Source organism: Salmo salar, chromosome 17, assembly GCF_965601325.2.
Source record: "Salmo salar chromosome 17, fSalSal1, whole genome shotgun sequence".
NCBI lineage: Eukaryota > Metazoa > Chordata > Actinopteri > Salmoniformes > Salmonidae > Salmo > Salmo salar.
Genome location: NC_138307.1, coordinates 84,256,619 through 84,269,619, shown reverse-complemented (window position 1 = coordinate 84,269,619; position 13,001 = coordinate 84,256,619). Strand labels below are relative to the sequence as shown.

General features: G+C 42.3%; 1 protein-coding gene across 1 annotated transcript in view; it reads left to right on the top strand.

Annotated features, from left to right (window-relative positions):
- LOC123728276 (uncharacterized) overlaps positions 1-13,001 on the top strand; it is a 104,444-nt gene that overhangs the window by 29,621 nt on the left and 61,822 nt on the right. The window contains exon 3 of the mRNA XM_082964290.1: positions 353-403. Within this exon, the coding sequence (XP_082820416.1) occupies positions 353-403 (51 nt within the window). The remainder of the gene's footprint in view (positions 1-352; positions 404-13,001) is intronic.

Genomic DNA, 13,001 nt, shown 5'->3' with positions numbered 1-13,001 from the left:
GTAAGTAGCTCTGGATAAGAGTATCTGATACATTTCAAAGATGTCAAATGTCATGGTAATGTATTTGTTTTATCTGTTATCCCTGCAGGGGGATAAATAAATAACAACTATCATATATGAGAAATATTTCTATATATATTTCTAGATGTATTTCTTGATATATTTCTAGATTTATTTCTTGATATATTTCTACATATATTTCTAGATGTATTTCTTGATATATTTCTAGATTTATTTATTGATATATTTCTACATATATTTCTAGATATTTTTCTAGATTTATTTCTGATATGTTTCTAGATTTATTTTCTATATGTTGTGTCTAATGACGAGTCTTGTGTTTGCTTTGCAGAAAGCCCTGGCCTCTGGAGAGAAGAGACCTAGAGGCAGACCCAGGAAATGGGTGAGTCACCTTTGACCCCATTCCACCAAACACTGAGTGTGTGGTGTGTGTGTGTGTGTGTGTGTGTGTGTGTGTGTGTGTGTGTGTGTGTGTGTGTGCGCGTGTGTGTGCGCGTGCGTGCATGTATGCACATCCATGCTCGTATATGGAAATCTCAACACGACACAACCAACTCCCCCACAAGGCGTTTTAAATGATTTAGATTAAAGGGTATGTTAGAGGTATCAGGGTGGATATATTTAGATTAAAGGGTATGTTAGAGGTATCAGGGTGGATATATTTAGGTTAAAGGGTATGTTAGAGGTATCAGGGTGGATATATTTAGATTAAAGGGTATGTTAGAGGTATCAGGGTGGATATATTTAGGTTAAAGGGTATGTTAGAGGTATCAGGGTGGATATATTTAGATTAAAGGGTATGTTAGAGGTATCAGTGTGGATATATTTAGGTTAAAGGGTATGTTAGAGGTGTCAGGGTGGATATATTTAGGTTAAAGGGTATGTTAGAGGTATCAGGGTGGATATATTTAGATTAAAGGGTATGTTAGAGGTATCAGTGTGGATATATTTAGGTTAAAGGGTATGTTAGAGGTATCAGGGTGGATATATTTAGGTTAAAGGGTATGTTAGAGGTATCAGGGTGGATATATTTAGATTAAAGGGTATGTTAGAGGTATCAGGGTGGATATATTTAGGTTAAAGGGTATGGTTGAGGTATCAGGGTGGATATATTTAGATTAAAGGGTATGTTAGAGGTATCAGGGTGGATATATTTAGATTAAAGGGTATGTTAGAGGTATCAGGGTGGATATATTTAGATTAAAGGGTATGTTAGAGGTATCAGGGTGGATATATTTAGATTAAAGGGTATGTTAGAGGTATCAGGGTGGATATATTTAGATTAAAGGGTATGTTAGAGGTATCAGGGTGGATATATTTAGATTAAAGGGTATGTTAGAGGTATCAGTGTGGATATATTTAGATTAAAGGGTATGTTAGAGGTATCAGGGTGGATATATTTAGATTAAAGGGTATGTTAGAGGTATCAGGGTGGATATATTTAGGTTAAAGGGTATGTTAGAGGTATCAGGGTGGATATATTTAGATTAAAGGGTATGTTAGAGGTATCAGGGTGGATATATTTAGGTTAAAGTGTATGTTAGAGGTATCAGGGTGGATATATTTAGGTTAAAGGGTATGTTAGAGGTATCAGGGTGGATATATTTAGATTAAAGGGTATGTTAGAGGTATCAGGGTGGATATATTTAGATTAAAGGGTATGTTAGAGGTATCAGGGTGGATATATTTAGATTAAAGGGTATGTTAGAGGTATCAGGGTGGATATATTTAGATTAAAGGGTATGTTAGAGGTATCAGGGTGGATATATTTAGATTAAAGGGTATGTTAGAGGTATCAGGGTGGATATATTTAGATTAAAGGGTATGTTAGAGGTATCAGGGTGGATATATTTAGATTAAAGGGTATGTTAGAGGTATCAGGGTGGATATATTTAGATTAAAGGGTATGTTAGAGGTATCAGGGTGGATATATTTAGATTAAAGGGTATGTTAGAGGTATCAGGGTGGATATATTTAGATTAAAGGGTATGACTGAGGTAATCAGTGTGGATATATTTAGGTTAAAGGGTATGTTAGAGGTATCAGTGTGGATATATTTAGGTTAAAGGGTATGTTAGAGGTATCAGGGTGGATATATTTAGATTAAAGGGTATGTTAGAGGTATCAGGGTGGATATATTTAGATTAAAGGGTATGTTAGAGGTATCAGGGTGGATATATTTAGATTAAATGGTATGTTAGAGGTGTCAGGGTGGATATATTTAGGTTAAAGGGTATGTTAGAGGTATCAGGGTGGATATATTTAGGTTAAAGGGTATGTTAGAGGTATCAGGGTGGATATATTTAGGTTAAAGGGTATGTTAGAGGTATCAGGGTGGATATATTTAGATTAAAGGGTATGATAGAGGTATCGGGGTGGATATATTTAGATTAAAGGGTATGTTAGAGGTATCAGGGTGGATATATTTAGATTAAAGGGTATGTTAGAGGTATCAGGGTGGATATATTTAGATTAAAGGGTATGTTAGAGGTATCAGGGTGGATATATTTAGATTAAAGGGTATGTTAGAGGTATCAGGGTGGATGTATTTAGATTAAAGGGTATGTTAGAGGTATCAGGGTGGATATATTTAGATTAAAGGGTATGTTAGAGGTATCAGGGTGGATATATTTAGATTAAAGGGTATGTTAGAGGTGTCAGGGTGGATATATTTAGGTTAAAGGGTATGTTAGAGGTATCAGGGTGGATATATTTAGGTTAAAGGGTATGTTAGAGGTATCAGGGTGGATATATTTAGAGTTAAAGGGTATGTTAGAGGTATCAGGGTGGATATATTTAGATTAAAGGGTATGTTAGAGGTATCAGGGTGGATATATTTAGGTTAAAGGGTATGTTAGAGGTATCAGGGTGGATATATTTAGATTAAAGGGTATGTTAGAGGTATCAGGGTGGATATATTTAGATTAAAGGGTATGTTAGAGGTATCAGGGTGGATTTATTTAGGTTAAAGGGTATGTTAGAGGTATCAGTGTGGATTTATTTAGGTTAAAGGGTATGTTAGAGGTATCAGGGTGGATATATTTGGATATATTTAGATTAAAGGGTATGATTGAGGTAATCAGTGTGGATATATTTAGGTTAAAGGGTATGTTAGAGGTATCAGTGTGGATATATTTGGATATATTTAGATTAAAGGGTATGATTGAGTTATCAGTGTGGATATATTTAGGTTAAAGGGTATGTTAGAGGTATCAGTGTGGATATATTTAGATTAAAGGGTATGTTAGAGGTATCAGGGTGGATATATTTGGATATATTTAGATTAAAGGGTATGATTGAGTTATCAGTGTGGATATATTTAGGTTAAAGGGTATGGTTGAGGTATCAGTGTGGATATATTTGGATATATTTAGATTAAAGGGTATGATTGAGTTATCAGTGTGGATATATTTAGGTTAAAGGGTATGGTTGAGGTATCAGTGTGGATAGAGATGTCAGGCTAAGATGTAGAGAGAGGGCCTGAGTGAAGGAGAGCGACGGAAGCTTTCTGAACACTCGGCTCTGCGTCCCAAATGTTACCCTGTTACCTTCATAGTGCGCGACTCTTGACCAGAGCCCTGTGTGGAATAGGGTGTCATTTGGGATACATCCCTTCTATCAGCTGCTGTGGTCGGGCTGGATACCTGCCTGCCTTCCTGCCTGTAGTCCCCGTCAGAGCAGCTAGCCACTAAATCAGTTGGTCAACTCCCCGCTCCAGGCTGTCACTGAACCCTTGGACTGAACTGATAAAGCAGATAGAGGTATTGCTAGATTTCCTTTGTACTGGGGCCTGCAAGGGCCAGGTACACACACACCTACGCACTTACACACCTACAGTACGCACACACACACACACACACACCTACGCACTTACGCACCTACAGTACGCACACACACACACACACACACACCTACGCACTTACGCACCTACAGTACGCACAAACACAGACTCACACACACACACACACACACACACACACACACACACACACACACACACACACACACACACACACACACACACACACACACACACACACACACACCCAGGTCCAGGTACACCCACCCACCCCAGTGAGGTCCAGGTACACCTACCTACCTCATCCACCCACACGTTGGCCGTGATGGTACTGAAACAACGTCAGTCAGGATCTCTGGCACAACTACAGTCAGAAGCACATTATCCCGGCTGTGGCTCAAATGGCACCCTATTCCCTATATGACCATAGGGCCCTGGTCAACAGTAGGGGCCTATTCCCTGTATGACTATAGGGCCCTGGTCAACAGTAGGGCCCTACATAGGAATTAGCATGCCATTGGGGAAGCGCTTGTGTTTTTCAGAGCAGATTGTGTACTCTGGTTGGTTATGTCATGGTTTGACATGGACTTGACTTAGAAACACACAGCAGAAGTTAAAGGGGTGACTTGGGTTCAGGGAGAGGAGAGGAGAGGACAGGAGAGGAGAGGAGAGGAGAGAGAGAGGAGAGGAGAGGAGAGGAGAGGAGAGGAGAGGAGAGGAGAGGGGGGACTTGGATTCAGGAAGACATGACTCACTACAGCAGTCAGTATATGAAGGAAGGCCACCACATAAAAAGACCCAACACATCCTTTCACTGTAAATCCTGAATGAACCAGAGAATAATGTACTAAACTGACTTAGTGAATGAACCAGAGAATAATGTACTAAACTGACTTAGTGAATGAACCAGAGAATAATGTACTAAACTGACTTAGTGAATGAACCAGAGAATAATGTACTAAACTGACTTAGTGAATGAACCAGAGAATAATGTATTAAACTGACTTAGTGAATGAACCAGAGAATAATGTATTAAACTGACTTAGTGAATGAACCAGAGAATAATGTATTAAACTGACTTAGTGAATGAACCAGATAATAATGTACTAAACTGACTTAGTGAATGAACCAGAGAATAATGTACTAAACTGACTTAGTGAATGAACCAGAGAATAATGTACTAAACTGACTTAGTGAATGAACCAGAGAATAATGTACTAAACTGACTTAGTGAATGAACCAGAGAATAATGTACTAAACTGACTTAGTGAATGAACCAGAGAATAATGTACTAAACTGACTTAGTGAATGAACCAGAGAATAATGTACTAAACTGACTTAGTGAATGAACCAGAGAATAATGTACTAAACTGACTTAGTGAATGAACCAGAGAATAATGTACTAAACTGACTTAGTGAATGAACCAGAGAATAATGTACTAAACTGACTTAGTGAATGAACCAGAGAATAATGTACTAAACTGACTTAGTGAATGAACCAGAGAATAATGTATTAAACTGACTTAGTGAATGAACCAGAGAATAATGTACTAAACTGACTTAGTGAATGAACCAGAGAATAATGTACTAAACTGACTTAGTGAATGAACCAGAGAATAATGTACTAAACTGACTTAGTGAATGAACCGGAGAATAATGTACTAAACTGACTTAGTGAATGAACCAGAGAATAATGTACTAAACTGACTTAGTGAATGAACCAGAGAATAATGTACTAAACTGACTTAGTGAATGAACCAGAGAATAATGTACTAAACTGACTTAGTGAATGAACCAGAGAATAATGCACTAAACTGACTTAGTGAATGAACCAGAGAATAATGTACTAAACTGACTTAGTGAATGAACCAGGGAAGGGAGAGAGGGGGAAGGGAGAGAGAGAGCGATATAGAGAGGAGGTAGGATGTGGAGAGAAAGAGGGAGGGAGAGAGAGAGGGGGGGTGAGGTGTGGAGAGAGAGAGAGAAAGAAATATGGAAGGGAGAGAGAGAGGAGGTGGGAGGTGTGGAGAGAGAGACTGCTTGGGAAGCCATCTCTAAAAAGACCTGCCTGTGCTCTGAGTAGCCCTGTGTAGCTCTGTGTAGCCCTGTATAGCTCTGTGTAGCTCTGTGTAGCCCTGTATAGCTCTGTGTAGCCCTGTATAGCTCTGTGTAGCTCTGTGTAGCCCTGTATAGCTCTGTGTAGCCCTGTATAGCTCTGTGTAGCCATGTGTAGCCCTGTGTAGCTCTATGTAGCCCTGTGTAGCCCTGTGTAGCTCTGTGTAGCCCTGTGTAGCTCTATGTAGCCCTGTGTAGCCCTGTGTAGCTTTATGTAGCTCTGTGTAGCCCTATGTAGCTCTGTGTAGCTCCGTGTAGTAGAGAACGACCGATAATCGTCCAAGCCGATATATCGGGCCAGTATTGACCTTTTCTAGTCTGTGGGCTGTCGGCCCTTCTCTGTTTATGTCCCTCTACATAGCAAAGCTGCTGCTATGCCAGCCACCACTCACCACCTGAGCCACAAGCACTGCACTGCCCAGGAATGTCCAGCTGGGAAAATCAGCAGCAGCAAGCTAGCTAATTCTCCAACAGAAAGATGAAGTATTGAGAAATGGATGAATTGACGCAGTGACCAAAATCAAACTACTTTTGCAAATAATAGTTTAATTAATTCACTAATAATAAGGCTTGTGACGATGTGCCCGGAGATGCATGGAATAAGCAAGCTAGTTAAGCAGATAGCTATGTGACCTGTTAGCAAAGATTACGATAACTTACCCTTTCATATGTGGTGTTAGCTAGCTAGCTATATTAGCTACTATGCTAGCTAGCTGGCTAGATAAACATGGTGTTAAGATATCAGATAGGAGCTAATAGCCAACGTAGTTAGCTAACGTTACCTGGTTATCATTTTGAACATGCACCATGTTCAGCAATACTATATGATATGAGCGATGGAGACAGATGTGAGGAGATGTGAAAGGGAGCGTAGTTAAAGCCTTGCTCTATCCAATCGTAGCAGTAGGATGAAGTCAGTTATTAGTTATTAGGCTATTATTAGTTATTAGGCCATTAGAGTTATTAGGCTATTAGGGTTATTAGGCTATTATAGCTATTAGAGTTATTAGGCTATTAGAGTTATTAGGCTATTATTAGTTATTAGGCTATTATTAGTTATTAGGCTATTATTAGTTATTAGGCCATTAGAGTTATTAGGCTATTAGAGTTATTAGGCTATTATAGCTATTAGAGTTATTAGGCTATTAGAGTTATTAGGCTATTATTAGTTATTAGGCTATTATTAGTTATTAGGCTATTAGAGTTATTAGGCTATTAGAGTTATTAGGCTATTATTAGTTATTAGGCTATTAGAGTTATTAGAGTTATTAGGCTATTAGAGTTATTAGGCTATTAGTTATTAGTTATTAGGCTATTATTAGTTATTAGGCTATTATAGCTATTAGAGTTAATAGGCTATTAGAGTTATTAGGCTATTAGAGTTATTAGGCTATTATTAGTTATTAGGCTATTATAGCTATTAGAGTTATTAGGCTATTAGAGTTATTAGGCTATTAGTTATTAGTTATTAGGCTATTATTAGTTATTAGGCTATTAGAGTTATTAGGCTATTAGAGTTATTAGGCTATTAGTTATTAGTTATTAGGCTATTATTAGTTATTAGGCTATTAGAGTTATTAGTTAATAGGCTATTAGTTATTAGGCTATTATTAGTTATTAGGCTATTAGTTATTAGTTATTAGGCTGTTATTAGTTATTAGGCTATTAGCGTTATTAGTTAATAGGCTATTAGTTATTAGGCTATTATTAGTTATTAGGCTATTATAGCTATTAGAGTTATTAGGCTATTAGAGTTATTAGGCTATTAGTTATTAGTTATTAGGCTATTATTAGTTATTAGGCTATTAGAGTTATTAGGCTATTAGAGTTATTAGGCTATTAGTTATTAGTTATTAGGCTATTATTAGTTATTAGGCTATTAGAGTTATTAGTTAATAGGCTATTAGTTATTAGGCTATTATTAGTTATTAGGCTATTAGTTATTAGTTATTAGGCTGTTATTAGTTATTAGGCTATTAGCGTTATTAGTTAATAGGCTATTAGTTATTAGGCTATTATTAGTTATTAGGCTGTTATTAGTTATTAGGCTATTAGAGTTATTAGTTAATAGGCTATTAGTTATTAGGCTATTATTAGTTATTAGGCTATTAGTTATTAGTTATTCGGCTGTTATTAGTTATTATGCTATTATTAGCTATTAGTTATTGGGCTATTATTAGTTATTATGCTATTATTAGTTATTAGTTATTAGGCTATTATTAGATATATTATTAGGCTATTAGATTTATTAGGCTATTATTAGTTATTAGGCTATTATTAGTTATTAGGCTATATTAGTTATTAGGCTATTACATTTATTAGGATATTATTCGTTATTAGGCTATTACATTTATTAGGATATTATTCGTTATTAGGCTATATTACTTATTAGGCTATTACATTTATTAGGATATTATTCGTTATTAGGCTATTACATTTATTAGGTTATTATTCGTTATTAGGCTATTACATTTATTAGGTTATTATTAGTTATTATTTATTAGGCTGTTATTAGTTATTCGGCTATTATTAGTTATTATGCTATTATTAGTTATTAGGCTAGTATTAGTTATTAGGCTATTATTAGTTATTAGGCTATTAGATTTATTAGGCTATTATTAGTTATTAGGCTATTAGAGTTATTAGGCTATTATTAGTTATTGGGTTATTAGAGTTATTGGTTATTAGGCTGTTATTAGTTATTAGGCTATTATTAGTTATTAGGCTATTAGAGTTATTAGGCTATTAGAGTTATTAGGCTAGTATTAGTTATTAGGCTAGTATTAGTTATTAGGCTAGTATTAGTTATTAGGCTATTATTAGTTATTGGGTTATTAGGTATTGGGCTATTATTAGTTATTGGGCTAGTATTAGTTATTAGGCTATTAGATTTATTAGGCTATTATTAGTTATTGGGTTATTAGAGTTATTAGTTATTAGGCTATTATTAGTTATTGGGTTATTAGGTATTGGGCTAGTATTAGTTATTAGGCTAGTATTAGTTATTAGGCTATTAGATTTATTAGGCTATTATTAGTTATTGGGTTATTAGAGTTATTGGTTATTAGGCTGTTATTAGTTATTAGGCTATTATTAGTTATTAGGCTATTAGTTGGACTGGGCGATATGACCAAAATTTCATATCACAATATTTGAAAACATTTTGATGGTATATACAGTATTTGACAGAATTGAGTGTTTTTGAATAATACAGGTTTTAAATGTGCTTTATGAGTTGACCCTCGGGTGGCATCACATACATTCTGGGATTTCAATGGTTCTTTCTCCATTCTGGTTGTTTTCTACTATTATGGGCCCAGGTCAACAGTAGTGCACTACATGGGGAATAGAGGGACATTTGGAATGCAGCCTTAGTTAGGACAGACATGAGGCTCTGCTGCTGACTCCTAACCCAGTTGGCGTGGCTGGCAGCTAGCTAGTCAACATCTCCTGGGACACTCCTCTCCTCCTCCCTCCTCTCCTCTCCTCCTGATAAGAACACGTCTGAGACCTTGGGAAGTCCAGAGGGAGAAGCATGTTGACAAAACAGGGAGAGAGATATGCTTTCCTCTCCACCTCTCCTCCCCTGGCCTCTCCTCTGCCTCTCTTACTCTCCTCCCCTGGCCTCTCCTCTACCTCTCCACCTCTCCTCCCCTGGCCTCTCCTCTGCCTCTCTTACTCTCCTCCCCTGGCCTCTCCTCTACCTCTCCACCTCTCCTCCCCTGGCCTCTCCTCTGCCTCTTACTCTCCTCCCCTGGCCTCTCCTCTACCTCTCCACCTCTCCTCCCCTGGCCTCTCCTCTACCTCTCCACCTCTCCTCCCCTGGCCTCTCCTCTACCTCTCCACCTCTCCTCCCCTGGCCTCTCCTCTATCTCTCCACCTCTCCTCCCCTGGCCTCTCCTCTACCACTCTTCCTCTCCTCCCCTGGCCTCTTCTACACCTCTCCTACCCTGCCCTCTCCTCTACCTCTCTTCCTCTCCTACCCTGGCCACTCCTCTACCTCTCTTCCTCTCCTCCCCTGGCCTCTTCTCCCCCTCTCCTACCCTGCCCTCTCCTTTACCTCTCCTCCTCTCCCCCCTTCCCTCTCCTTCTACTCCCTTGCCCTCTCCTCTACCTCCTCACCTCTCCTCTACCTCTACTCCCCTGCCCTCTCCTCTACCTCCTCTCCTCACCTTCCCTCTCCCTCTCCTCCCCTGCCCTCTACTCTCTCCTCCTCTCCCCTCCCCTCTTCTCCTCTACCACTCTTCCCCTGTCCTCCCCTCCCCTCCCCTCCCTCTCCTCCCTCTCCTCCCCTCCCCTCCCTCTCCTCCCCTGCCCTCTCCTTTACCTCTCCTCCTCTCCCCCCTTCCCTCTCCTTCTACTCCCTTGCCCTCTCCTCTACCTCCTCACCTCTCCTCTACCTCTACTCCCCTGCCCTCTCCTCTACCTCCTCTCCTCCCCTGCCCTCTCCTCTCTCCTCCCCTGCCCTCTCCTCTCTCCTCCCCTGCCCTCTCCTCTCTCCTCCCCTGCCCTCTCCTCCTCTCCTCCCCTGCCCTCTCCTCTCCTCTCTCCTCCCCTGCCCTCTCCTCTCTCCTCCCCTGCCCTCTCCTCTCTCCACCCCTGCTCTCTCCTCTCTCCTCCCCTGCCCTCTCCTCTCCTCTCTCCTCCCCTGCCCTCTCCTCTCTCCTCCCCTGCCCTCTCCTCTCTCCTCCCTGCTCTCTCCTCTCCTCTCTCCTCCCCTGCCCTCTCCTCTCTCCTCTCTCCCTCCCCTGCCCTCTCCTCCTCTAATCCCCTGCCCTCTCCTCCCTGCCCTCTCCTCTCTCCTCCCCTGCCCTCCCTCCTCTCCTCCCCTGCCCTCTCTCTCTCCTCTCTCCTCCCCTGCCCTCTCCTCTCTCCTCTCCTCCTCTACCTCTCCTCTCTCCTCCCCTGCCCTCTCCTCTCTCCTCCCCTGCCCTCTCCTCTCTCCTCCCCTCCTGCCCTCTCCTCTCTCCTCCCCCTGCCCTCTCCTCCTCTCCTCCCCCTGCCCTCTCCTCTCTCCTCCCCTGCCCTCTCCTCTCTCCTCCCCTCCCTCTCCTCTCTCCCCCCTGCCTCTCCTCTCTCCACCCCTGCCCTCTCCTCTCTCCTCCCCTGCCCTCTCCTCTCCTCCCCTCCCCTGCTCTCTCCACCTCTCCTCCCCTGCCCTCTCCTCCTCTCCTCCCCTGCCCTCTCCTCTCCTCTCTCCTCCCCTGCTCTCTCCTCTCTCCTCCCCTGCCCTCTCCTCTCTCCTCCCCTGCTCTCTCCTCTCTCCACCCCTGCCCTCTCCTCTCTCCTCCCCTGCTCTCTCCTCTCTCCTCCTCTACCTCTCCTCCTCTTCTATTCTGTTGTTGTGTTCTGGAGTGGGTGTCTGTTAACTGTAGGTTGTGTACTTCTTCACCATTTTCCCCAGGGGAGAAATACCTGATGGAGAGAAAACAGCTGCTGCACTTTGTCTGTTATCAAGGTCATCCTCCATTCCTGCTCTTCCTCTCTTCTTCTGTTTACCCGTTTCTCTTGTCTCTGCTGTTGTCCATCAGATCTGGGAGGTTGGGACAGCAGTTCAGTCTCTGCTGTTGTCCATCAGATCTGGGAGGTTGGGACAGCAGTTCAGTCTCTGCTGTTGTCCATCAGATCTGGGAGGTTGGGACAGCAGTTCAGTCTCTGCTGTTGTCCATCAGATCTGGGAGGTTGGGACAGCAGTTCAGTCTCTGCTGTTGTCCATCAGATCTGGGAGGTTGGGACAGCAGTTCAGTCTCTGCTGTTGTCCATCAGATCTGGGAGGTTGGGACAGCAGTTCAGTCTCTGCTGTTGTCCATCAGATCTGGGAGGTTGGGACAGCAGTTCAGTCTCTGCTGTTGTCCATCATATATGGGAGGTTGGGACAGCAGTTCAGTCTCTGCTGTTGTCCATCAGATCTGGGAGGTTGGGACAGCAGTTCAGTGCTGCAATACGTTGGGACTGTTTCATTGTAACCATTTGCATGGAGACATATAAATATACAGCTCACAGCTGTTGCATGCAAATACTTCTGGGGTTTGTTTCCATGGCGAGGGTTAGCAGTACTTCTGGGGTTTGTTTCCATGGCGAGGGTTAGCAGTACTTCTGGGGTTTGTTTCCATGGCGAGGGTTAGCAGTACTTCTGGGGTTTGTTTCCATGGCGAGGGTTAGCAGTACTTCTGGGGTTTGTTTCCATGGCGAGGGTTAGCAGTACTTCTGGGGTTTGTTTCCATGGCGCGGGTTAGCAGTACTTCTGGGGTTTGTTTCCATGGCGAGGGTTAGCAGTACTTCTGGGGTTTGTTTCCATGGCGAGGGTTAGCAGTACTTCTGGGGTTTGTTTCCATGGCGAGGGTTAGCAGTACTTCTGGGGTTTGTTTCCATGGCGCGGGTTAGCAGTACTTCTGGGGTTTGTTTCCATGGCGAGGGTTAGCAGTACTTCTGGGGTTTGTTTCCATGGCGCGGGTTAGCAGTACTTCTGGGGTTTGTTTCCATGGCGAGGGTTAGCAGTACTTCTGGGGTTTGTTTCCATGGCGCGGGTTAGCAGTACTTCTGGGGTTTGTTTCCATGGCGAGGGTTAGCAGTACTTCTGGGGTTTGTTTCCATGGCGAGGGTTAGCAGTACTTCTGGGGTTTGTTTCCATGGCGCGGGTTAGCAGTACTTCTGGGGTTTGTTTCCATGGCGAGGGTTAGCAGTACTTCTGGGGTTTGTTTCCATGGCGCGGGTTAGCAGTACTTCCATTCCCCTCTCCTCAGGGTGTGTTTGTCATCCAGCTGACAGGAACTGCCAAGGTCAGTCTGAACAGATCTGATCCAGGGCTTCATTCCCCATCCTGCACCTACTCACTGTTTGGCTGCTCCCCTCCCCCCTCACACCATACACCCTCCACACACGCCCCCACACCACACACCATACACCCCCCACACCACACACACACACTCCCCTCATCTCATGTCTCCCCTCCCAGGGCAGGTGGTAAGACAGACAGACAGACAGACAGACAGACAGACAGACAGACAGACAGACAGACAGACAGACAGACAGACAGACAGACAGACAGGTGGTCAGATAGATACAG